The sequence below is a fragment of the Pleurodeles waltl genome, chromosome 5, assembly GCF_031143425.1.
Source record: "Pleurodeles waltl isolate 20211129_DDA chromosome 5, aPleWal1.hap1.20221129, whole genome shotgun sequence".
NCBI lineage: Eukaryota > Metazoa > Chordata > Amphibia > Caudata > Salamandridae > Pleurodeles > Pleurodeles waltl.
In genome coordinates this window covers 287,703,665-287,730,654 of record NC_090444.1, presented here as the reverse complement: position 1 = coordinate 287,730,654, position 26,990 = coordinate 287,703,665, and the positions used below count along the sequence as shown (strand labels likewise).

The window sequence follows — 26,990 nt, the reverse complement described above, 5'->3', positions numbered from 1 at the left end:
ACAGCTTATAAAATTCCAAGGGAAATCTGTCATTGCCACATGATTCCACATTGGGCATTTTATCTAGGGAATTCCAACACCTTAGAGTCTGTAATTTTCTCATCATAGTCTCAGCCAATGTGCCGGGTAGCTGGCGTAAAGTTAATAAACAGAAATATTTTTGTAGGCGAGTCTGGGGCACTTGATTTTCCGAGACCAGGCAATGTGTGGCCGGGTCAAAAATTTGCCTCACTAGTGATTTCTCCTGTTTGACCCAGGTAGACCAAGCAAGGAATTTACAGATCTGCTGCCCTTCCTCATAAACTTGTTACTATTAATTTCTACTGATATATAAAAAACCCTTAAATTTTGTTTGCCCTTCACCGTGGAATCCTGGCCATATTATTTCCTAACTGCCCTGATCTTAGTTTCAAGAGTTGATCGTAGGTCCTGAACCAGTCTGTGGTGTTCTTTAAACTGATTGGCGTTCTATGCAATTATATACCCTTGTACTGTAAACTAAAAGCTTCCCAAAACGAGAAAAGTGGAGCTGTGTTTTTATTAATTTAAAAAAACTCTGGTATAAAATACACCACATTTCTTGTATCCACTCTAGGTTAGACAATAAAACCCTGTCAAACTGCCACCTAGGTCTTGTACTAAACAGGGCATCTAATTCTACTGATACTGATACCACAGAGTGATCAGAAAAAGCATCTGACTAAATGTCTGTTCATACTAATTTGAGTGTCTGGGATGCCAAAAAGAAGTCAATATGAGATGCAGTTTTAAAACACTGAGAATAACACATATATTAAGCTATGGCTGGGTGCACAAGCCTCCAAGGATCTATAAGCCCAAAGTCTTGCTGTAAAGCAGACAACACCTGCTTAGTCTTACATTTCAGCTACTTTTTGACCTTGTTGGACATATTTAATGAAAGATCTTGAATTAAATCAAATCCCCCCAAAAATCAACAAAAATACTCACCCCAGTGCTACTTGATAAATTGGTGACAGAGGAACCAGGTTCATCGTTAATAGTGCCATAATAGTTTACTACATTGAGAGGGATACCATTTGCCAGCACCTTAATCTGAAGCCATCTGCCGCTGGGATGCTGGATCACCTCACTAACATCTCAGTTCATGCCATTCCCTAAATAAATCACCACACCTCTAGCAGCTACCCCCACGCCCCCACTGAGGTGGAATAAGAATAAAAAAACTGCTTAAGGATTAAAATTTTGGGGTTACTCTTCACATGGGCCTCCTGTAAATAAATCACCCTTGAAGCTAGTGATGTTAACCATCTTATAAGGCCCCCTAGCATTTTCTAGCAATGTCCTGGTCTTGACCTCCATCTCCATATTTGATAAGCCACAGCAGTTCCCTTAAACACCCCCTATTTTGAAGGGAACCTTAGCTGCAGCCCCATAATGCTTCAACTTCTCAACAGGAGTGGAGTGTAAATTTGCAGAGCCAGTGGTGCTCCCATTATTGGGATGGTGCTTTCACATACTGACTGACACCTTAAGGAGAGGCACATATAAGAACAGTACACCTCCCAGCACACTGACCTATACCACTTAGGTGATAATCCAGATAACCTTTGCATAAAGGGCAACCTTAAACCCCGTTAGATTATCAGCCAAATGTTCAACATCATTGTTAAACCTGACAGCCTTAGAATGGTCATCGCTTAACTTTTTGCCTGCCTCCCTCCATTTTCTGGCCCTGTTTTTGCTGGTTTAGGCATCTGCACACATATGCACTCTCCCCTAAACAAGGTAACATTGGTTCCTACCCAAATGGCATATTTAATTTATCTGTAAGTCCCAGTAAAATGCACTACATTTGCCCAGGGCCTGTAAATTAAATGTTACTAGTGAGCCTGCAGCACTGATTGTGACACCCATATAAGTAACCTTTCAACCATGTCTCAGGCCTGCCATTGCAAGGCCTGTGTGCGCAGTTTCACTGCAACTTCGACTTGACATTTAAAACTACTTGCCAAGCCATAACCTCCCTTTGTTCTACATATAAGACACCCGTAAAGGTAGGCCCTAAGTAACCCATAGGGCAGGGTGCTATGTAAGTAAAAGGCACGGCATGTACCTATGTGTTTTACATGTTCTGGTAGTTAACAAATCATAGGTTCATTTTCCACTACTGTGAGACCTGCTCCTCTCTTAGATTAGCATTAGAATTGCCCTCATTTACTTTTAAGTGGTAGATTCGGATCTGAAAGCCATGCCATGTTTGATATTACCAGAACGGTAATAGAAGGTTCTACTTACTGGTGAAGCTGGAATTAATATTACTATTTTAGAAATGCCACTTTTAGAAAGTGGGCATTTCTCTGCACTGCCATCTGTGCCTTACAGCTCTGTCTCCAATCCAAGTCTTGTCTGTGCTGGTTGACAGCTCCCCTTGAGTATCGCACCCAGACAACCATAAACACAGGACACTCAGGCCCTCATTACGAGTGTGGCAGTCTTAAGACAGTCACAATCGCAATGGTGGTTGGACCGCCGCCATAGTGGCGGTCCAACCTCCACATTATGACCATGACGGAGCCGCCACGGTCTGACTGCCGGCACCGCCAGGTTGCTGGAAGTTGGTGGCCTGGCGGTTTCGGTGGTCGTAATCTGCCAGGGCAGCGCTCCGGATTATGAGTCCCCTTTCCGCCAGCCTTTGCATAACGATTGGACTGCCATGCAAAGGCTGGCAGAAAGGGTGCATCGGCATGGGTAGTGCAGCTGCCCCAGTGGACAGCCCTGTTGCGCTTTTCACTGTCTGAATTACGGCAGTGAAAAGCGCAATGGGTGCTGTCGCACTGGAGGCACCGCAACATTGCCACCGGCTCGATTACGAGCCGGTGTCAATGTTGTGGTGTGTTTCCCGCTGGGCTGGCAGGCCACCGGCCCAGCGGGAAACTGGTAATAGGGCCTGCGGAGAGACGGATGCATAGGCAGTCATCCCGACGCAGGACTTTGGTGGGCAGCCTCTGCCTCTGGCAAAGTCGTAATGAGCCCCTCAGTCACATCTGCATACTGAATGGGTCTCCCTGGGCAGGAAGGGTGGACAGGCTCTCTCTTACACTTCAAAGGCCAGTGGCCTGCCCTCACACAAAGAACTGCTATCCCCCCACAGGAATCCTGGCAGACAGGTCTGGGCTGAAAGGGGAACTTGTGCACTTCAAAACCACTTTTGGATGTCTGCCCCACTTCAAAGGCATTTTTGGGTATATAAACTGGATTATGAACCCACCAAATCAGACACTTCTGGACTTACACCTGGCCTCTCTCAAAGAGACTGACTGGCTGCCTAAAGGACTCATCTGGACTGCCTTGCTGAAGGACTGCTTTCCTGCTTGTTGCCCTGCTGCCTGGTACTCCTGACTCTGCTGGAAGGAGTCTGCCTACCTCCTAAGGTGCTCTCCAAGGGCTTGGATTGAGCTTGCCTCCTGTTTCTGAAGTTTCAGGGTCAATAAAAGCTTCACCTCCTCAAGAAATCCTCATGCGTCGGAAAATTGGCGTAACGTCTGCAGAAATCAACAAAGCACCTGTATCGCGGCTGATAAACCACTGCACCGCTGACCAGAACGACGCAGCACCAGTCTCGCAACTGGAACTCTGATGCATTGCCTGCCTCGCGGCTGAAAATTCACTGCAGTGCCTACCAGATCGATGCAGCACCTACTCCTTTCTACCAGTGCGTCCAGGAATTTCAACCTATTGTCCCTGGGTGTCAAAATATCCCTGCATCGCAGTGAGGACCCAAGACTGTGCTCCTGGAAATCGATGCATTACCTTGCAGTGTAGAAAGAAACAACACTTTGCCTGTTCTGAGCCAAAAACTTTGATGCAGCACCTTACTTTTCAGCGCATCTCCTCCTCTGAGGCTCCCTGCGTCGTTATTTTTTTTCTCATCCCAGGTACTGTGTGTTACACAGATACAACCACTGATTCTTGAAGATTGAAACTCTTAAACCTCTAAAAAGTGATATCTCAACTTGTGCACATTGGATTTTTGTTGTTTTGATCTTATTTTATTCAGATAAATGTTATCTATTTTTCTAAACCTGTGTGGTGTATTTTTCTGGTGTTTTCACTGTGTTACTGTATGAGTTATTGCACAAATACTTTATACATTGCTTACTACGTTAAGCCTGACTGCTCAGTGCCAAGCTACCACAGGGTGGGCACAGGATAATTTGGATTGGGTTGTGATTTATCCTGGCTAGGATTGTGGTCCCTACTTGGACAAGGGTGTATACCTCTGCCAACTAAAGACCCCATTTGTGACAGAATTGCTTCTAAGTCCGAAAGTAAGCACTGACTACACCCATTCCACTTCTTGTATCGGACCTGCGTTCCAGTGTGGGCAACTATATTTTCTCAACTTTGACCCAGTCTAGTGCAACTTCCGTGGTGGGTTCTTTGATCGTTTATGTGATACATTTTAAGCATTCATAGGTTTGGTTCTACTGATTGGATTTCTGTCATTTTGGTGTCAAGTAATTTATTAAAATTTGATCTGTTTTTCTTGTGTTATATTTGCACTGCTACTGTTCAAGTGCTGCATACATAGTTTACATATTGCTTCTAAGTTAAGCCTAACTGTGTTCGAGCCAACCTACTAGAGGGTTATGTACAGGTTAATTTGGTGACTTTTGTGGTTGTGGGATTGTGGCTGTTGCTTGAACAGGGTTATCACCCCAACCAACAGCCCAGCTTTTCACAAACACCTAATCATAAACCCAGTGCTAAAGTGTCTACAAATGAATTGTAATTTTCTTAGAGATGTACTTTCATCACTATCTTCTAACATGTGCAGATAGGTTGTGAATCTACATAACTGGAAATGGAACTTTGTACAACTCTGCTAACTAGCTAACTATAGAGGGAATGCGTTGCTGGATTAGGAAAGCATATTTTTTGGCACATGCTTACTAGAAGCATAACTAATTTGGTTGAGGAAACAAGCTACTATTTTCCCAAACTGGATTTTGAAGAAAGACGTTTCATGACTGACAATAGCTTAAGCTCAATGTTTAGAACAGAAGATGCAGTGATTAGGAGAAAACGTCCTCTGTAAGCATGCTATGTTGACTACAGTACACATTTTGATAATATTAATCATGGCCTATATATACATAAGTTGGTCTACCTGGGACCTTAATTCCCTCAACAATTAGCTTGCATCTCTACCAGCTCCTTCAAATATGAAGAAGGTGGACGGCAACCATATGAATGGAGGCATGACCCATTATTGTGGGCACAAACACGCTTGTGTACATGCCTACTTGTTGTTCAGATTGTGGTAAGAGTTCATGTTGTAACCAACAGCAGTCAAGAACAGACAAGGCTAGAACAGATAAACCAACAGCAGGCAACCAAGAACAGAAAAACCTCACACAGTGTAATAGAAGGTACCAAGGCTCATGATACAGGGATTAGTGAATACGAGGTGTCTGCAATCTGTGACTGCCATTGCACTGCTGCATTCATGTGTACAGTGTAAGTAAGGAGTGTAGACTAGTGCCTCGAAGCATGTGACCAGACTTCTGGGAAAGGGAAAAGCAAAATGGACAAAGTAAAGTACGCTCAGTGTGCAGCACCTAAATCTCCCCATCAAGATCTCAATGACATCTTTAGCATAACAATATTCCCCTTCATACTGCGACTGTCTAACCACAAAGAGAGGTGAATACACAAAACACCCAAATACAAAATCTCCGAAAAGCAAAAGCAATTGGTGAGGCTGAACCCTCAGCACCACCATGACCTCTTCTCTCATCCATTGTAGGTGCTAAATTAAATAATCACACGAGTGGTATAGAATCGGTCACAGGAATTTAGAAATTCATTGCAGGGACCCACCCTCAGTTCAGCCTAATTATCGGCACTGAATCAGCAAACACTATGAGGATTGGAGCTTCAAGTGGAGGTTGTGCAAGCCTACTTTTGGTTCCCAGCCCTGCACAGCAACCAAAATGCTAGAATTCTACTTTGAAAGCAGTGCAATGTATGTCTTCAAAATAGATTATTTAAATTGTACTCACCTCAAAATCTACAAACCATGCAATCAACAAAGAACAAACAAAACTACTGTTCATCCTTAGGCAATATGTGATGCTACATTTTTAAGCAGTTTGAGTGAATAGAAGTGTATTTGTTACAGAGCATTCTTTAGGATATATGTTAACTTTACAAGTGAATAACTACACAAATAATGTAGTATACGACACTGCTTATCACATTGATGAGGAAACATATTTATAGGCAAGAAAGATCCCTTTTTAATGCTACTACTGCGAGACCATGTCACAACCCACAGCATTCTTCACTTAAACAAGCCCTGGTAAATCCAAACGTTTCGTCAATTCAAGAATTCCAGCAACATTAATTAAAAATTACTAACATTATGCCAGTGCAAGTATTAAAAATCGGCCAAGGATCCCAGCTGAGATGCCTGAAGTTCATACAGCTTGTGTATTAAGCATCCAAATCCAGCTCTCTGGTTAGGCGCCAATCACTGTCATGAAACTGCTGATAAAGGCACTAGGGGGCATATTTATAGAAAAGTGGTGAATCATTCATGATACAGCACTTTTCTAGGGCACCATTGCATCCCCCTAATGACACCATGTGTGCTCCGTATTTACCGTACAGTGTGCCATGCCAGTCGTGTCCACATTAGCGTGATAATTTATGGCATTAATGTGGCACTTTTGCTGGATTAGCGCCATAAATTATGCCACCATTCTTATACAGTCCTTGCAGCTAATACTACAAACTGGAGCTAGCGATTCAATAGAGATAAAAACATTTTGGCAATCTAATACCAAACCGTGTGTTTCCTCTGTGCTTAATTTGAGGTGCTGGTTGCTGGTGGGGTCACCGACACTCATTTTTCGGGACCAAAACTTATTTTTCCTCATCAGATTTTCACACAGAGCAAGAGGGAGAAATTTATAGAAAGGGAGAAAGCAGGAGGGAGAGAAAGACAGTAAAATGGTAACAGGCAGGGATGAAAAATAGCCTATACGACAGAGAAAAAGGGGCACAAAGAGTCTGGCGTTGGATTATAGAAGCATGTGGTGGAATCAAGACTAAGCTGCCTTGCCACTGAGCACCCTGGCATTCAATAGCATGGGCTGAAGGCTTCTGAGCAAAACCTTGGGACCTGGACCTTGGTACTTTACAAATTAAGCACTGGCTTTCCCCTAGAGCAACAGCCAGCCACCAGTGTTTCAGCGAAATGCAACCATGTGGCAGAAAATTACAACTGACTATACTCCGGATCCAGGACATTCAGACGCCTCCTATGGAGGAACAAGACCTTTCTCCAAGCGCTAAGAAATGGTTTTGGAGGACAAAAATGGAACCCAAAACAAGTATGAATATCTTTGTCCTTTTATATGTAACAACACGTGGTAGTGATTCCCCTTTAGTAAATACAAGCTGACAGCTCTAATAAGCCTGGAAAAATTAGCTCCTAACAAATATGTGTACATTGGCTGCACAGGACCTGATATATTATGAGAACCAAAAATGGGAAAAAAAATATGAAAAAAAGATGGTTAAAACTTTTTTAAAAATGGTCACTTGGGAGTAAGGCAATTTAAAAATTTAGGACCTGATTTAGAGATTGGCAGATGCGCACTCGGTCACAAACGTGACAGATATCTTGTCTACCTCATTACAAGTGGATTACATCCTTATGCAGTAGGACAGAATATCCGTCATGTTTGTGATGGAGTATCCATCCACTAAATACTAAATCAGGCCCATAGACTTTCTGCAAATATCCCTTATCTTTGAGGCAAATAACATTCCACCATAGCCTGTGTGTAGTTTAGACTTAAAGTATGACTTGCCTACTGTAAATAAAATGTGTCTCTTTGGTTCCCAAAGTTCCTTCCGGCCCGTATCCCTAAAACACCTTTTAAGGTAAGCTTTTAATCCTAAAATGTACATGATGAATGTGCTTAAACATGCACCATTTGCACTAAATTCCCAACAAACGCCTTGGTGGAAACACCAGGTGACCCTCAAATTGTCCTTCGGATGACAAAAATTACTACCCACATGTGCTTAACAATGCACTATTTTCTAATATTGCTAAGAATGTAAGATGGCCAGGGCACTTTCCTCAGTAGGATAATTTCCCAAACAGTTATGACCAGCCAGTATTTCAGCAACTGGATGACCCCAGTGTGGTAACACTGGACCTGAATTTACCAACTGGAAAATCTAGCCAGTAAAGCTCACATGAGGCTCTGCTACAAGGGCTGCCAGGCAAATTTCCCTGGACCCCGCATGACTCCCTTCATGGCATGAAGGATATAGAATGTGCTTTCTACCAGACTACAGCCTCCCCCGAGCCATCCTCTCCAACTTCTGCCAGTCACCCCACTCCCTGTTATCTTTTTCTATCTGCTCGGGGCAGGTGACAGATTAAAATTGTATTTGTTCCCAGGATGGAGACACAGTTTATGGATTTGGATCCAGTAAATTTGAGTCCGCATAGCATTCCTCACTCCAGGGACAAATCCTCAGGATAAACAGAAATATCTGTGGGGATACTTTCTGGAACTGCTATTTCCGGCCACATGATATTCCCACCCATAAAGTCGGCCCTCTTGTAATCGGGTCCTATAAACCATTAGCAGACAAAACACTGATGATCTGCATTCAAAATGTCAGTGAAGAAGATTACGCATTTATTACGTGCAGTACTGGCACCGTTTTGCCATTTCTGAGCCTTGTAAACAGCAACTGTTATTAGCATCTAGTGAAATGATACTCAGCCTTTGTATCTTGGAAGAATACATATATATGTGCACCCCTGAAAGATTCAGTCATTATTTGCAAATTAATTCAGGAGTAAGTATAGGTCTCACTAAATTTTCTTCCCTATTTTAAATGGCTCTATTTATTCAATAATCTCCGGAATCTTGCCTAGTCTACCTCAAAGTTAACACAAAATTGGGGGAAAGTATCACACACTTCTCATTCAGAAAGGAATGAAAGAAGTTACAAGTGCTTTTTAGTTAGAACTCTTAGAACACTAAAATATCTTGAGATTACACTTATATACATTATATTAGACCACTGGAATGTTGGAAGCACAATTGAACACAATGGAGTGGTCTGGGCTTTTAATAGACGGTAGAAGCCCGGAGCTCCAACACTGCAATGATTATGTTCAGAACTCACAGAGCCTGAGGGGATTTCAATCCTCTCGAGGTCGGTAAGGCCTTCATTTTATTTAATAGAACATTCTGCCCGCTAGCGGAATGTTCTAATAGCCTTTTAGTCCTCTGTAGTTAAGTTATACCAGCATTAAAGTCCCGCTCCCTTGTTAAAGGCCCTCGCCTTCGACTCCGGCCTTAACACTGGAGAGGGCCTTTAATGGCCAGAATAGCCCGCTATACGAAATGAAGAAGTCCATTGCGGTGAGAAATTATCAGCCTTTAGTGCTAGTGTTCATTACAGTCCAGAAGTACAAATAATTCAACATGTTGATGTTATTGGCTTTGGAAAAAGTACACTCTTTTAAAAAAAAATCCAACATGTAATACAGAGTTGTGCATTACTTTGATTTATGTGTGTTATTATTTTCGGTTTTATCTTCATGGTGAGGATTACAACGATGCATGCCTTTAGCATCCGACCTAAGCCTCCAAATTACCTGTTAAATGGCGATAAGCCATGTCTTCAAGACCCAGATATCCTGCTTAGGTATTTTAAGAAATGCATTTCATCTCAGATAATTCATGCATCCTGTACTGTCTAATTGTAAAAGATAAACAACTATTAATATGTATTTCTTGCACATATTTATACATTATCTGAAGGTTCAACACCCGATATTGGCGTACATCTACTTAACACTTACCCTTCTGCTCATCTCCTTACTGCTCAGCAGTTTCCCATAGGTTCCTTTCTTCACAGTCCACACTTATGAGTGTGCGATTATGCAACTGATATGTTTCTCACTTTTTATCTACGCATAGAAAGCCTGCAAAGCTACATGCTAGAATGAAATCTATTATGTCAATAACCTGCTTTGTACTGAACTAAACAAAATCAAACGGTTTGGAATTTCTCAGCGGGGATTTCGACCTGAAGTGTTTGTCTTTAAACCCTAAGTAGTCAACTTTATTCTAGGGGTGTGTGAAATCTACATAAGTTCTTTTTGTGTAATTATGTAAAATTTTTGTGAAATTATGCAAAATTTCACAATCCGTAAGTCCAACATTTGCCTGAAATACACAAGATGTAAACAGCAGACACTTGCATTCTGGGGATTTTGAGTTAAAAAGCACAACAAAAAAAACTGGAAATCATGTGAATTTAAATTGGTGTAATAAAAATAAGAACATTGGAATGTTGGGAGCTCCACTGGAGACAACCGGCTGCTCAGGGCTTTCACTGGCTGGTAAAACCCCAGAGCGTCAACATTCCAATGTTCTTTGTTCACAGCTTTTGCTGTGAACAAAAGCCTCACGGAGGCGCAAGGACTTTGTTTTATTTATTAGAACATTCTGCCCTCTAGTGGCAGAATGTTCTAATAGCCTTATAGCCCTCCAGAGCTGCGCTATACCAGCAATTAAAGTCACGCTCCCTTGTTAAAGGCCCGAGCCTTTAATGGCCTTTAATCGAGCGGGCCTTTAATGGGCAGTATAGCCCGCTACGGCGGCCTCTAAGACTATAGTAGGAGCCCAGATCTCCAACATTCCAATGATTTTGTTCACAGCTTATGCTGTGAACAAAGGCCTCAAAGAGCCCAAGGGGATTCCAATCCCCTTGTGCTCTTTGAGGCCTTTGTTTTATTTATTAGAACATTCTGCCCATTAGTGGAAGAATGTTCTAATATCCTTATAGCCCTCCGTAGCTGGGCTATACCGGCATTAAAGTCCAGCTCCCTTTTTAAAAGCCTTCGGCTCGGCCTTTAACGCTTGAGCGGGCCTTTAGTGACTGGTATAGCCCGCTATAAGGCTATATTACAGTCAGGGTTAGTCTATTTCTCACCTCACGTATTCCCTTGCGTTCCTATAGTGTATATTTTTGAGTTTTTGTTTTTTCATCCTAAAGGTTTCACACTGCAGTACCAATATTGACAAATTATAATAAAGTTTTTCTAAAGACCTATTATGGTAACTGGACTAACACCAGAGTCGGACTGGGAAAGAAAATAAGCACGAGCATCAAAATAAAAATGGTCCACATTAGTGAATTAGCTAAAAAATTGCCAATGTTTGCAAATTGGTACAGTTTTAAACTTTTAAAGATATGCCGTGTAGGAGTTTTGCAAGGTGTGGGGTGTATGGGGGGGCTGCATGGATTTGTGCTTACTGTAAACAATGCTTGTTTTATCATCAGGGAAATCGACAGAAAATAGCACCCCAGCAGACCATAACATAGGCCCTACAATAGCCCCACAATAGCCATAAAACTGACCCACACACTGACATGTCAGACTAACCTGTCAGGAGATGTCTGATTGTCCTATAGGCCAAGCCGACACTGAATAGCACACTTTGCCACACACCTATACAATTTTAAGAATCCTTCACTCTCATATGCTGAATGACTTTTGCTAATGCCTTGCTCGAAAAGGAAAGCGATTAATCCCACGTCACACTGTAGCATGGTGCCCATTGGCTGTAGTGACTATTATCCACCACCTGTATGAGAACGACAGAACTCTAGTTCTTTATTGTAAATATGTGGATTGAGAATTCAGCAAGGGCTGTGTTAGGTGGGGCAATGGACATACCATTCCCTACATATACATATTTCTGTGGCTTTTTCTCTCTTCGTGTGCCTGCTACTTTACATCACAAAGCACAAATGCAGTTCAATGAGAACTGGCTTCAGGCCAACAAAAGAAAGATACGAACTTTGGGCGCGAGTCACAAAGGTAAACTTAGAGTTTTGTGGTGTGTTTACATTTTTTTGGTATTTAAAAAGTACGACTTAATAATAAGTTTACAACTGTGGAGACTCTGCAGTTGGTGTGGAAAACTTCTTACATAAAAGGATAGTCCTGTCCTATCTTTTTATGTGCACAATTCTCTGCCCCGATTTTGGTCTCCCCAGTCATTAAGTTACTATTAAATCATAATTTGTGCTCACCGAAAAAGTGCATGTTTACTTTGTGAATCAGGCCCTTTTAATGCTTTATGGACCACGCCTGGACTGTAAGGCCTTCTTGGATCAGTAAGGATTCAGCCTGTCCATCAGGGGAGGCCCCTCAGCCATGGCAGAGGAGTGTCGCCCCACTACTGAAAGCAGAAAATAAAGGGATAATAAAAATATTTTATTATCCCTTTATTTTTCCGCTTCCGTAGGGCGCGGTCAGCCCCCTTCACATTAAGAAGTGGCGAGAGAGTAGTGGTGTGCTTCTAAGTGCTCATGTCAGTTTGGCCAACCATCCAAGACAGTCCAAACTGACATGCGCACTTTCAAACTCTCCACCCAGCTGTGTTTTACAGCCAGGTAGAGCCCAAGCACAGCATTCCACTCCCACTCCATTTCTGCCTGCTCAGGCCAATTACGGCACATCTTTCATGTGTAACAGCATGAGAGAAGCATCAGGATTGGTTGCGGAGGGAAGAAGATGAGATGCAGCTGGAGCAGGAGCGTCAGATCAAAGAGAGGCAGGTACATTTACAGGGAGTGCAGAATTATTAGGCAAATGAGTATTTTGACCACATCATCCTCTTTATGCATGTTGTCTTACTCCAAGCTGTATAGGCTCGAAAGCCTACTACCAATTAAGCATATTAGGTGATGTGCATCTCTGTAATGAGAAGGGGTGTGGTCTAATGACATCAACACCCTATATCAGGTGTGCATAATTATTAGGCAACTTCCTTTCCTTTGGCAAAATGGGTCAAAAGAAGGACTTGACAGGCTCAGAAAAGTCAAAAATAGTGAGATATCTTGCAGAGGGATGCAGCACTCTTAAAATTGCAAAGCTTCTGAAGCATGATCATCGAACAATCAAGCGTTTCATTCAAAATAGTCAACAGGGTCGCAAGAAGCGTGTGGAAAAACCAAGGCGCAAAATAACTGCCCATGAACTGAGAAAAGTCAAGCGTGCAGCTGCCACGATGCCACTTGCCACCAGTTTGGCCATATTTCAGAGCTGCAACATCACTGGAGTGCCCAAAAGCACAAGGTGTGCAATACTCAGAGACATGGCCAAGGTAAGAAAGGCTGAAAGACGACCACCACTGAACAAGACACACAAGCTGAAACGTCAAGACTGGGCCAAGAAATATCTCAAGACTGATTTTTATAAGGTTTTATGGACTGATGAAATGAGAGTGAGTCTTGATGGGCCAGATGGATGGGCCCGTGGCTGGATTGCTAAAGGGCAGAGAGCTCCAGTCCGACTCAGACGCCAGCAAGGTGGAGGTGGAGTACTGGTTTGGGCTGGTATCATCAAAGATGAGCTTGTGCGGCCTTTTCGGGTTGAGGATGGAGTCAAGCTCAACTCCCAGTCCTATTGCCAGTTCCTGGAAGACACCTTCTTCAAGCAGTGGTACAGGAAGAAGTCTGCATCCTTCAAGAAAGACATGATTTTCATGCAGGACAATGCTCCATCACACGCGTCCAAGTACTCCACAGCGTGGCTGGCAAGAAAGGGTATAAAAGAAGGAAATCTAATGACATGGCCTCCTTGTTCACCTGATCTGAACCCCATTGAGAACCTGTGGTCCATCATCAAATGTGAGATTTACAAGGAGGGAAAACAGTACACCTCTCTGAACAGTGTCTGGGAGGCTGTGGTTGCTGCTGCACGCAATGTTGATGGTGAACAGATCGAAACACTGACAGAATCCATGGATGGCAGGCTTTTGAGTGTCCTTGCAAAGAAAGGTGGCTATATTGGTCACTGATTTGTTTTTGTTTTGTTTTTGAATGTCAGAAATGTATATTTGTGAATGTTGAGATGTTATATTGGTTTCACTGGTAATAATAAATAATTGAAATGGGTATATATTTTTTTTTGTTAAGTTGCCTAATAATTATGCACAGTAATAGTCACCTGCACACACAGATATCCCCCTAACATAGCTAAAACTAAAAACAAACTAAAAACTACTTCCAAAAATATTCAGCTTTGATATTAATGAGTTTTTTGGGTTCATTGAGAACATGGTTGTTGTTCAATAATAAAATTAATCCTCAAAAATACAACTTGCCTAATAATTCTGCACTCCCTGTATTATTATTATTTATTTATTTTTACTGCCCCCACCGTATCCACCACTCTGTGCGCTGCCTCCCCTGCCAATCCACCTTTTCCTGGCAGCAGGCGCAACTGCTGTCCATATAAAGTAAAACAAAACGAGTGAAGAGCACATGAAGAAATAGTTACGAGTTAAGGCCTGATTTGCATAGGTATCAAGTGCTGCGCAGTCTCATCCCTGTTGATTGAACAGTTGCAAGGATTCAAACCAACTCCATTCTGTCAACTTCAGGCTTGTAGTGGACGAGACCTGCATTTCCTTTGAAGCTTTTAAAGGAATATGTATTGGATTTTCTGCGAACAAGGCACTCTGAAAAGCCACCTTGTCCTAAAAGTGTCCTTTTTTAAATTTAAAATGGTACATCATTTTATGATGGTCACCGCATTGTACACTGGTTTTGGAAATTGTGATCATCTTGAAATAGTAATACTTTTTAAAAAAGACCACCACATTGAGCATTAGCATAGTGTTAAGAGCAAGACTACTGCCACTGCCACAGTCTGCTTCCCTTATGCAAGATTCAAGGGACTCCATGACTAATATGTAGTGGCACCACAGTGTGTAGAGTGGAGCCCTGAGCATACAGTGGCTGACCTGCTGCCCCTGTGCAAGAGAGAAGTACAGGGGCTGCTAGGATCTTGACTTTTAAATACTAAATGAGTGGGATGGACTCTGTCCTGGTAATTTATCCCAGTGTATCATATTATTCCACATGCAGTATTCGACATGCAGTATCTGCCTTTGCTGCTTGGCTATCTCTTGATTGTTTGCCTTTTTGTAGACCCTATTTCTACTGGTGACATGACTCTGTGCCCTGCACCACTGCTATTCTGCACTACAGTGGGTTCTGGCTATAAAATGGGTTCACATAATTGGCCTATTTAACTTTTCTGTAGGCCCATGGTTGGTCGTACAGAAATTGCATTTTGGCATGAGACCTAAAAGTCACATGTGGGCTGCAGAGTGTGATTATAACACCGACATGGAAAATATGTAAGGCTGCCAGGAACATGGCTGTGCCCTAACTGGGCTGTAGTGTACAAGCATTGCAGTGGCACATGGAAAGGAAAGTTGCCCTTACCAGTCAGAAAAAATAAGTCACCTCTAAAATATGCCTTAAATCCACATTAAGCTGCCTTAGCTAATGCTGAATTAGAACCACTTCCAGTGGACAACAGACATTCCTGGCTACAGTTAGCGACACTGCTTTCCGGAAGCCTCTGGGCCCAGGAGGGCATGGGTGTTGTCAACAACTGGCAACTTAACAAGAGATTTATCATCTCGGAAGAGGACAGTAGCAGTTGGCAGAATAATGGACAGCTATAGCACTAATTCTTTTGACTAGTAGATGCTTATATTGGCTGGCAGGTTCTACTCCTGTGAACTTTCCGTGTCCTCTTGACTCTATGACTCTGGTCCCAGCAGACCATGATAGGGGTAGGAGACTTCATCTAAATAGGGGAGTGGTTTAAGGAGAACCAGAGGCCGTAAACTGGAAGAAGGGATTAGTCATCTTGGATGTAGGGTTTTAGGAATTTTTAAGCTGAGGTGAAGATAAATTTCTGCATGAAGGTGCAGGTATGAAGAGGATTGGGAAAGAAACATTTCACAATTACTGGGAAAAGCCTAGGAACAAAATCACTGTCTGTTATGATCTTGAGTAAGGTAGTCATAGTGATATTGTGTAAGTCATCTCCAATAGAGAGGGGACACGTGGCATGACTCTCTATAGTGGGGTACCCTACTGGTTGAAGGGTCAATGATGGGAAATGGAAGAGGAGGAGGTGGTGGAGTGGTCTAGGGAATGGGCATGATGACAGAGAGTGAGGACAGGGAGCTGGGTGATGGGTGAGGGTGCAAGTGATGATGGAGAGCCAGAATGAAATGTGAAGGCAAGAGTGGCATTGGAGGTATGAAGAGGACTACTCAACTACTACTTAATTCAAGAATTCCACCCATCACTTTTTTGTGTTCCTCAGTGTGGCGCTGTAAGTGTGATGGATATATCCAGACATGGGTCCTGTGCTCACTCTGCCATTGAATCCTGACTGTCCTCTACTGAAGAGGCCCAAAAAGGCCAAAACCGGTCTGGGTTTTCTTGTGTTTTAGTTCAGAAAGGACCTAACCTGGCAGTTTGGGCTAGACCGTTCCTATTGGAGAAGGACAAAAGATCATTTGCATTGCATATGGCTGGGGCCTGTCTGATGTGGCATGGTGGGCGAATAAACAATGGGTTGGGACAGGGCCTTTATTAATTACCAGTGGCAGAGATTAATCCAAGCATTCATCTCATCACATTTTGGTGTTCCTCAATGGGCCTGATCATACACATGACCATCACTACTCCCTCTCAGCCCTGATTTAGATCTACTTTTTAACAGTCTGGATTCAGGCTTGATTCTGTCCTCTGAGACTACTATTGGGGTTCAGCTCCATCTAAAGGTGTCATCTATGGCAGATATACAGTGCTTGATTGGGTGCCATGCCCGGATGTCCAACCACTTCCTGAAATTAATCCAGCTGACATAGAGATTGTTTTATCTATTTTTCTTTCTTGATTTGCCTCTGTCGTTTCATACTCATCTATCTAAACTCACTCAGGCTTGTCCTGCCCAGCACTCCCTACTCAAGTGAATTAAATCTTTTCTTTTGCATTCTGATTTTTATCCCAGTGTTCAGAGTGTTGTCATTTCTACGTACATCAGTACATTTCTGACATTCCCTATTCAGGTTGGTTAAACCTTTTATCACGTTCTGATTTTCATCCCATTGTTCAGGCACTTGTGACTTCTAGGCACAAATCATTGTCTGCTTTTATCTAACACCAATTTTGTCTAAATGTAGCTATTTACACTCACACTTTTAAACACAGTTCTCTACTAGTCATGATTTATATCTCAACATCATTAAAATCCTTGTGTAAACCACTGAAAACTCAGTTGTTTTTCAAGCATCCCAACCAGATTTTATTAGCATTTTGACCTTCTAATGCTACTTTATTTTTGTTTATGGTGTATTTTTATTCTGGTTATTTATAAACAAATATTTTATTGATATGAAACATCAGTACATCTGTATAGCATAGCTGGCACATGACAATGGACTATAATAGGGAATGATACAGTCCAAATAAGGTGAAAAGGCAGTTAGATAAAGAGCGAAGAACATTCCTAACTCAACTACTGTGAGAGGCAGTACAGCAGTATACAATGTACCTGATGCATAGGGCAAAGTTGATAAATCAGAAATCATGAGCCTCAAATTCTAAATTTCAGGGTGCACCCATGTAGATGGATTATACAGCAAATCTCAGTCTTCACCAGGGACAGTTGAGGTGGCATGAAGTAAGAAATGGTGACCATCTGTGGAACTAGAGTGGGCCTAGAGGTGAAAGGAAAGAGAAGGGGTAAGGGATCCATTTGGGATGCGGTGGGGGTTTGTGCTAAGGAGGAGATATACTGACATGGTGATTGCAAAGAGTGAATAAATAGAAAGGGGGGGAGTGACATATCCAATTTCATCAGGGCGGTTTGGTTGTCCTAGGCTACATGGAGGAAAGCTGAGTAAGTTGTAGGGCCACATAGTAGTGTTCAATGTAAGGCGAACCCAGACCTCAGCACAGTTGCTGGGCAATCAATTTGGAAGCTTTCAGGCCGTTCACATGGCAGCCCACACAAAGGATGATATGTCTTTGTCAATACAGCAAAGGACATAGGACTGTACTAAAATGGGTAACATGCTGGGGACATCAGTGAAGTAGGGAGCGGCCACCATTTTCACTGCCTGTAAGCATCCTCATATTGATAGGTTGAGATGGTTCCATTTTGTGCAGTCCACAGTAGTTTTGGCAATGAGTGGGTCAAGTTTAAGAGAAACCATCCTCTCCAAGCTTCTGGGTACAAGAATGTCTTGGTACGTTAGCAATTGCAGGGCCCACTGGAGTGGGTATATGGCTATAGATGCTCTGGTCATGACCTGTGACATGGTAAGGCCTCGCTTTTGTCCCAAGTAATGTTGTATCCAGAGAACTCCAATACATCTGTAATTAGGGATATGAAGGCTAGGAGGGAGCTACTAACATCAGTGAGCATAAGTAATACATCATCTCCATATAAGAAAAGCCTGCATGTTCCTCCCGGGATGGGGATTACCATAATTCGGGGAGCTTGGCAGATGGCGCTGCCAGAGGCTCCATCACCAGAAGGAACAGAACCATTGAAAGAAGGCAACTCGAGTGTGTGCCTCTGTAGACAGGAAATGGGTCTGAAAAGAAGCCCTCGCAGTTGACTTGCGCCAAGAATGTGGTATAACGTCATCTGATATTTGTCAGTGAAACCAAAACCATTGCAAGGTGAAAAACAGATAGCTCCATTCAGTGTAATCAAATACCTTTTCAGCATCAAGTGAAAGGGGCAGGATGGCCTCCTACGAGTCGATGGAAAGCAACAGAAGATGGGTGATAAAAAACAGGTGAACATAGGATGACTGCCCCAGAAAAAACTCACCTGGGAATGATAGAACAGGGTGGGAGTAACGGGTTTGAGGTGGGTCAGTAATATACTGGCAGGAATCTTGGTGTTAGAATTTAGGAGATAAATTGGGCATAGCTACTGCAGATCAGAGAGTCCTTACCTGGGTTTAGAAGGGCAGTGATCACTGCACTACTGGACATACACGAGGGAGAACCAGTGCTGTCAACCTCCTGGAAAGCTGCCTGGAAGCAGTCCTTAAGCCACTAGTACAATTCTCCCAGAAAACCATGCTCCCTCAGTGCTCTGTTATATGGTAGGCGTGTGATGATTTGTGTGATTTCCTGCTTGGAGGTTTCACCCTCTGGGAGCACCTGGCCTTCATCATTGATGAGTGATAATGCTAGGGAATCGAGGAACGTGTTTTCCCTGTCCTCGCTACAATCTAGATTCAGAGCTGTAAAGTTCCCTACAGTACGCACCAAAGTCATCTTCAATATTCTGTGGGGTGTGGGTCATGCTCCCTGTTTCATCTTTGATAGTTGGAATGATCATCACAGCCTCTAGCCACATTTTCTCTAGCATGCGTCTATTCTTCAGGGATGGTCACTTTATAAACTTTGGAGTGTGGCAGCGAACATCATGATCAAGGGCCTCCTGCCACTGCACACTAATTTTATTCAGAAGTGCAACATCTCTTACTGGTTGGCCATCGAGATTGGCTTTGGCTCCCACCCATAGAATGTGAGCTGGTTGTACAGAACCTTTATTGTCTAAGAGGTAAGTGGACACATGGGTCTTCAAGCAGGCCTCCTCCTGGGGAATTGTAAAGCATGCAGCTGCCTGGGCTTCTGGATAGGCATCTGGAGGTTCCAACTAAGGTTTGGGTAAACTGGTACATGATCCAACAGAGACCCCAGGAGAATGGAGGTGTCTAGACTAGAAGGGGTTGCTAGGGGGGAGGTGAGGAAGCAGTCCAGATGGGACTTCATGCAATGAACTTCTGAGAGGAATGAGAATACCTTCTCGGCGGCTTGAAGGAGACACCAGGTGCCCAAAAGACCCCGGTCACTGCAAAGGTCACTGTTAATATGTATATCAATGGGGCCCATAGGATCCAGACAGAGTCCGGGACAAGCCTCTAATCCCCTCCCAATATGATGTGGGACATCCAAAGTTCAGTGATGGGATGGTTGGGGTGGAGAGAATGGCATACCTGCTGCCGTAAAGGGGGTAGACAGAGCCCACATAAAACACTTTACTGTCGACTCTGAGCATGGCAAACACATATTGTCCCTTTTGGTACAACCAGATCTAGGGGAATGTGCATGGGAGTGATATCTGAATGAGCATTGCCACTCCACATTTCTTGAACCTAGGATGATGTCAATGGATACAAGAGGGGCATGTCTTGCAGTGGTTCGGCAGATGCAGAAGACTCATCACCCAGTTTCTCATAAATTTCTCTGACTCCCTTGCTGAAAGGTGTGTCTCCTGAATGAGGACTAAATCAATGTGCTTAGAGGCCAGGTATGATAAGATCATTTTTTGTTTAACATAAGAAGGCCAACTCATTACCATTGAGTGTAAGAAGAGTAATGGATTGGAAGACCATGGTAAGGGGAGTTGGTGAGCTGTGCCAACAGAGTATGTGATAGGGAGAGAGAAGATAAATGTGGGGAGAAGACGGGATGCTGTCTCAGTGTGACAATGCTAGTGTGTAGAGAGGAGGGAAGGCGCAGGATCATGGACAGGAGGAGGGGTGGTGGAAGAGAAGGGGAGGAGGTATGTAGCACTGGGGATGTGGGAAAGGAAGCAGGGGAGAGGAGCCCTTATGCCAACGGTTACCCAGGAGCATTAACAGTGGCAGTTGGGGGTGCGGGGGCACTGCAAAGCCTAAGAGAGCCTGCAGCATTTGGGAAGAGTAAACATATGAGCAGGCAGAGGTATGGGAGCTGTCACTAGCAACTTCATACTGCTCTGTGAGACACAGGATGCCATGGAGTACTTGCGGAACTCACAGGCAGAAAAGGTGTGGCACGGCAGGAACCTGGGGATCAGAGTGGCAAGATTCAGTTCAATAACCTGGGCAGGTTGGTGCCTCATTATGTGGCCATAAGAGTGGGTGTGAGATCAGTGGGTAGGATCTACCTGGAGCACGTCGCTAAGTCAACTGAATCAGGCAAAGGAAATTAAGAGGCCACATACAGACTGAGGATAAGGTTGATGAATTCTGATTGATGAGTGGAGGCTGCCCATGAAGAGGGGAAGTGCCTCTCAGAGGGGAGAGTGGCCATACATGAATATGTGAGCAAGCATACAAACAGAAAAATAAACATATATAGAAACATAACCGTAAGCATTGTCATAAATTATCACCATAAACATTGACATTGTGGGTCCCAGTAAGACCCCAAAACCTCAATCTAATAGCCAACAAGGGATCAGGGAAGGGGTTGTCTTCTGCTATGGAAAAGGATGGACCATGCAGAGTGCATAGTGTCTGAAGGGATACAGCAGTAGGAGTCGAAGTGAGACAAGGTTGAAGCTGAAAGGGGAAATGTCCCTCTGGTCATTACACTTCTGGCCACGGAGCCAGGAGCATTGACTGCACCTATTCCACCATGATCAGGTGGCCTGGCAAAAGTGTGGGTTGCTGACGTCCGTTGTGTGATTGTAGGCTTCAAGGATAAGCATGATTTTTCTCTCAAGTCTGCCGGAGTAAGTTCTGCCACAAAACAAAGCACTCTGTCTCTTTCAGGGGGGTTTATCTGTGATTGGTGAGGTGTGCCGTTCTTTCGAGGTTGTCTCTCTCCCCCAAGTGCAGCCTTAATGTTGTGCTGATACAGAGGGAACAGAGTGTCCCTGTCTGATGAGGCCAAGGACTCCAGAAAATGAGCCAGGTCCGCAGGGTTAAGGAAGTCTCTGGAATGACAATCCTGCGAGATCCATATGGTGGCCAATTGAAGGGCCCATATTTAATGTCCTATTTTTTCAACTGCAGATACAACGCCAAGAAGACCTTCCTCCTGACACTGGCTCTCTGAACAGAAGTTTGCTGTAATATGCACTTTGTATCCATTGATTTTGTAAGGGCCACACTTATGTGCATTCGAGGATAAGACAGGTACGGGCACGGCAAAGGAAGCAGACAAACAAAGAACAAGGTATGTTAGTATCCACAGCAGAGTTGTGAGGGGAGTAAACCTGTATTCTATGCACCCTCTCAATTTTCAAAGGGGGCATAAATTCAAAGCCAGTGATGCAGGGGATGAGTTCAAAGAGGAATGCCTTGGCATCATTATGTTCCAGGTTCTCCGGTATGCCATGAAAACGAATGTTGTTGTGACATGGCCAAACCTCTAGGTCAACCAGCTTATAGTTGAGGGACTGGATGTCTGGGTCCAGCCCTCCAGGTGCTCCAACTAATTTCCACATAAATAGATGCTGGTTCATGGCATCCAGCTTGGGCCAGAAAAGATCCAATGTCAGCCTTTATGGTTTTAACATCATGCATAAGGTCTGTTATTTTCAAGTCCATGGTGGATAGATAGGCTCTTAGTGAGGTAAGTATCTTAAGGAAGGAGTCTATGAATGCATCTTGTGATGGTGACGAAGAGGCTGCTTTGCCTCCCCACACAACGTCCGTAAAAAGCAGCTGGCTAGAGGATTTACCCAAAGACATTGTGTCAGGTGCCATGTACAGTACAGTATGCAAGGGTAACTAGAAGGAGGAGACAGAGTCCAGCCTCAAAATGATGTTGAGCAGGTGTCAATGAATCAATAGCCATTATCAAGTGCAAGGTCAGGTAGTCAGTGTAGCAACCTGACAGTGGGGTGAGAGGAGAACAACCCGGTTGGGCCTCCACTGCGAGGGTAGATATGTTGGTCAGGCTACAAGCCAAAAATGTAAGGTAACGAAGTTGAGAGTAGTATGGATGTATCATACCTGACTCTGGGATACTCCAGTGTGGTGGCCCAGATGAGGGGGAGAGAAAATGTTAAGTAAGATGTGCCACAGCCATGGACTGGCGAAGAGAATTACGTTCTAAAAGGGCTCCATGGAGCTCACCTCTGCTAGGCTCTGAACAAGCCCAAGGGCATGATTCTGTGGTGCTCATCCTCACTGCAGGACAGCTGGAGCAGCCATAGGTCACAGTCAGGGTTGTGCAGGGCCACTTAAGAGGTAGCAGTAGCTATCCTCATCCCATTGCTGGGAAGTAGAGCTGGGAGGGTGGGGGGCTGCAGCATGCTCCGACACCTCAGGTCCTCGGGCCCAGTTGTTCCTGGAGAGGGTGTAAGAGCCCGGGAGTGACTCATGGCATGCCCAGATGTTCACAGGGGAGATTCCCACTGGGGATGTCAGTGTGGATGGAGGAAAATGGGAGCATAGACCATGCTCTTCCCTGATTCATCCAGAGACTCCAAGAGTGCCAGCCATCTTGGCCCATGGTGCAACTCCACCTTATTCTGTTTATTTTCAATTATTGTAATTTAATTTAATTTGATTCTTTGTGCGGCTACCTGACTTCCTCCTGTATGTGCATTGCACTAAATAAATAGAAACATATAAAATAGGAAATAAGTAAAACCACTGCAGGAAAATGAATGTCAAAGATTCAAATTGGTGTGAGGGTTAACTTAGCATTCTATGCTACCAATGAGGATGCAAAGAAGGGTCCCAACAGTAACAGCTGACATATGGGGGACAGCAGAGAAGGGATCCACGTAGGATGAGAGCAGTAGATGGATAAGGGGATGTTCTCACTGGACTGTCTATGCTCATGGCATGGTGATAGTGAGGAAAAAGAAACTCTGCTTTTTCAGAGGGTACATGTTGCGTTTGTTCGGATGGGATGCTGACAGATTTGTAAACAGATTCTGAGAGTAGAAAGACTTTGTATATGTGTTGGAAGGGCACTGCAGATTGGGCTCTGAAAAAACTTTCTCTTTAAGGGTATTTCAACTCCTCTATCCCTATATCTTATACTTCAACAGGTCAATGTTTCTTGTTCTGAAATCTGTGATCCATTTGGTTAAGGAGACAATAACAGTTAATGCACATTTATAGTTATACTACTGATAGTTCCAGGGCATAAGGTGCCTGCTTTCGATATTGTGGTCTTTGGTCATCTTCAGATCAATGAACTGAATACCAGTCAGTAGAGGAATGCAAACACCTGGGATTTTTAGTCCTACACATTTTTGAGAGTTTTCAGGATGGGTATTTTAAACATTGTTGTCATCATCAACACCCCTCATAATATCTTGTACAAATGCACCCACCTAATTTGTGATACATTAAACAGTGTCTGACACAGGTTTAACATGTGCCTGCAGGTCACGAGCGCCTCCTCTGGTCCTTTGAGTACCCATTCCAGCTTGACTTTGGTGAACAGGATGCTAAAACAAAGAAAAGAAGACATTAATTACATTTCAGCATACCTTTATCAATTTCCATAGTCATGAAAGACAGATACAAGAGCAGGAAGGAGGGTGCCATATTGGTTTTAGGCATTACAGTTTCAGATATGAGACTTCAGGGTCTTGGAACAACGTAAGGCTGGTTTACAGCCAAGTCCTGAAGCTGTGTGAGGAAATATTGATAGAGTTATTTTTTTATTGGAAATCTCTTCAGTTTCCTCTGTAATGTTTGCAGTCAGTATCAAGGCATTGTGAAAAATTAATACCCAATCCAGGGAGAACAAGAGAAAGAGAGAGTTATCAGTGTTGTCTCACAGATCTAATATAAAGGACTAGAGCCCAGATTTCCAAAAATCTGGCGCATCGGTAGTGATGCACCAGATTTCTTGCACCCTCCCCCCACTGCCACCTAACGATGCCATGGGTGCGCCGTAATTACAATACGGCGCACCATGGCACACGTTAGGCCAAAAGTGTCAAATTTGTTTGCCGCTATGGTGGCGCTTTGCTCTACTAGAGTCAGAAATGTTGACGCTAGTGCAGCAAAGTGCAAAGAGGCACACTGATTTCAAGGGTGCGCCCTTTTAATGCCTGTTTGGAGCAGGTGTTAAAAATGAAAAAAAAAATGTTGCAATTAAATCTTGTAGATTTCATTGCAGAATTTTAACGGGCCTCCTAACGCCAAACGCCCCCCTTGCATACAGTATGCCTGGCGCGCGCATAATGTGGCACAAGGGGTCGCAAAGTGATGCAATGCATGCATTGCGCCACTTAGTAAATATGGTGCATCGATTTTTGCCTTGTTGAGCCACATTAGCGTAAAAATTACAGCAATGTCGCGCAAGGAGGTGGTAGGGCCTTGTAAATATGGTACTAGGTGTGATCTAGTGGTTCATGAACAGGATTCATGCTCCTGAGTGGTGCACTGGAGTACTGTTTTATCACATACACAGTTGCATACACGGCTACTTGTCCGATTGTGGGACAAGATCCATGCAGTGCCTGCAGCAAAGCACTGGTGCTTTCAACTACATGATTGCATCTGCCCTCTCCTCAGGAGCTCTCAGGCCAGGGTACTGTGCTGAGGGTCCCCCTGGAGTTCAGACCCCCCGGCACCATGGGGGCTGCAGAGGCCTTTGTTAGGCCACTGTGATAACTGAAAGTACCAAGGCCATCCCCCGTAGACATTGAGAAGGGAAGAGGCCAAAGAGGTTACAAAGTAACAGGGTGAAATGCCCATATTCACAACACCAGGTTGGCCAGACCAGGGTTTTGGCTGACAAAAACAATGTAGTCATTTGTTACACACATCAGATCCGCCACAGAGAGTATCACTGTCTAATACCATTATTTCTTACAGTCAGCAGGCCACAGAGTAATTGGTACACCCTTGAAAATAACTTGGGGGAATGAATTTGGAATGCCTATCTGGCATGGCCACTTCCATATCAACCGGTACAAGCCGGACTTGAGCTTCAACCTTTTCCAGCTAAAATTGAGTCTATGAACTGAATGTTCAGTAGGCGGAACCTACTGGGTATTTCAACTTTTCTTTCGCTCCAATATTCTGCATATGTGATAAAGGATAGTAACTGTCATTGCTGCTAAGGCAAACACTGAAATCTCACAGTTGTGTTAAACAACCAGGCCTAAATGCCCTTCTGTCGGAGATTTCCCTGCAAAAACACATTACAGTTTGCAGAGATGCAGAGAGTATCCTGAGCATTAGTGATGTAGAACCACAATAATCCACGGGAATGAAGCTTCACTGTTAAACCCTTAGCATTTACTAGGGACGTTCTTACATATTGAACATTTCTTTGCAAAATGAACGGTCCCATATTTTGTTAATGACCTGATCGGAGGCAAATGCAATATTTAAAGCCTTTTTATGTCGTTATGTTGCCATTCAGTCGGGGGCCTCATGAGGTCATGTAAAGTATCTGAAGCAAGGTGAGGAATTTAAATTTAGAGAAAGAAAGCAATCGGCATATGAAGGTCATGACCATGGGTATTCAATGCACAACGTGCATGAGTGCAATAGCATTGTAATGTGCCCCTGATTTCCCACCAACCCCAACACACCCATACGTTTTGAAAGCCCCCTCGGAGAAGGACAGCAGAAGGTGAGGTATTATCAAAATAACTGAGATTATGAACAAATTAAGTGGAAGGGACGGCTAAACTACGCGGCAAGAAAAAGCAGATTGTTCTGAATATTAGCTGTGAGCTGCAAATTATGCGGCACTGTTGTTATCTTATTTTGTATTTTTTAACAAAATTGATCCTAAAGGGCTTCAATTTAAAAAGAAATCTGGAAAAACATTATTGCTATCCTAGAATCTCTTTGGAAAAGCCTCACGACTTGCCACGATTCCAGGGGAACAAAACAAAGTGCAGAGTCACTTTAAGTCCCGCATTGTGGTGTAAAATATGAAAGTGGGGTTTCACTGAAACCAGCAGCATTGAGGAGGAGACCATATTGCAGTGATGATGAATGCAGTGTGTTGTGGCTGTGCTTGGTTGCATTTCTGATTTGTAGTCATTTGTTTAGGAGTCTTACAAGATTCTTCTTGTTTATTCATTCATAGTAAACATCCCTTTTAACCAGGGGACCTTTGACAATCCTCAGGAAATCCCTGACTGTACTTTCTCAAATTTATAGTCCGCGTCCCCAATGAACACAGCTTAGTCACGAGAGACAATCCTGGCAAGAGAAGAGACTCAAGTATATTAAACAATGTCCATCTATTTTCACATGGCTTTAGTGCACGGGGTCAGATCTAAGCGGCTATATTATCTTTCAGTTTTTAACTTAAAATTCCACGTCTTCCCCCAC

The 26,990-nt window shown here is 43.5% G+C and overlaps 1 protein-coding gene across 2 annotated transcripts in view; it reads right to left on the bottom strand.

Annotated features, from left to right (window-relative positions):
- The window catches only part of TTC7A (tetratricopeptide repeat domain 7A), a 1,654,710-nt gene that overhangs the window by 304,317 nt on the left and 1,323,403 nt on the right, over positions 1-26,990 (bottom strand). For both annotated transcript variants that reach the window (XM_069234028.1, XM_069234029.1), the window contains exon 16: positions 24,014-24,130. In XM_069234028.1, coding sequence (XP_069090129.1) covers positions 24,014-24,130 — 117 coding nt within the window. The remainder of the gene's footprint in view (positions 1-24,013; positions 24,131-26,990) is intronic.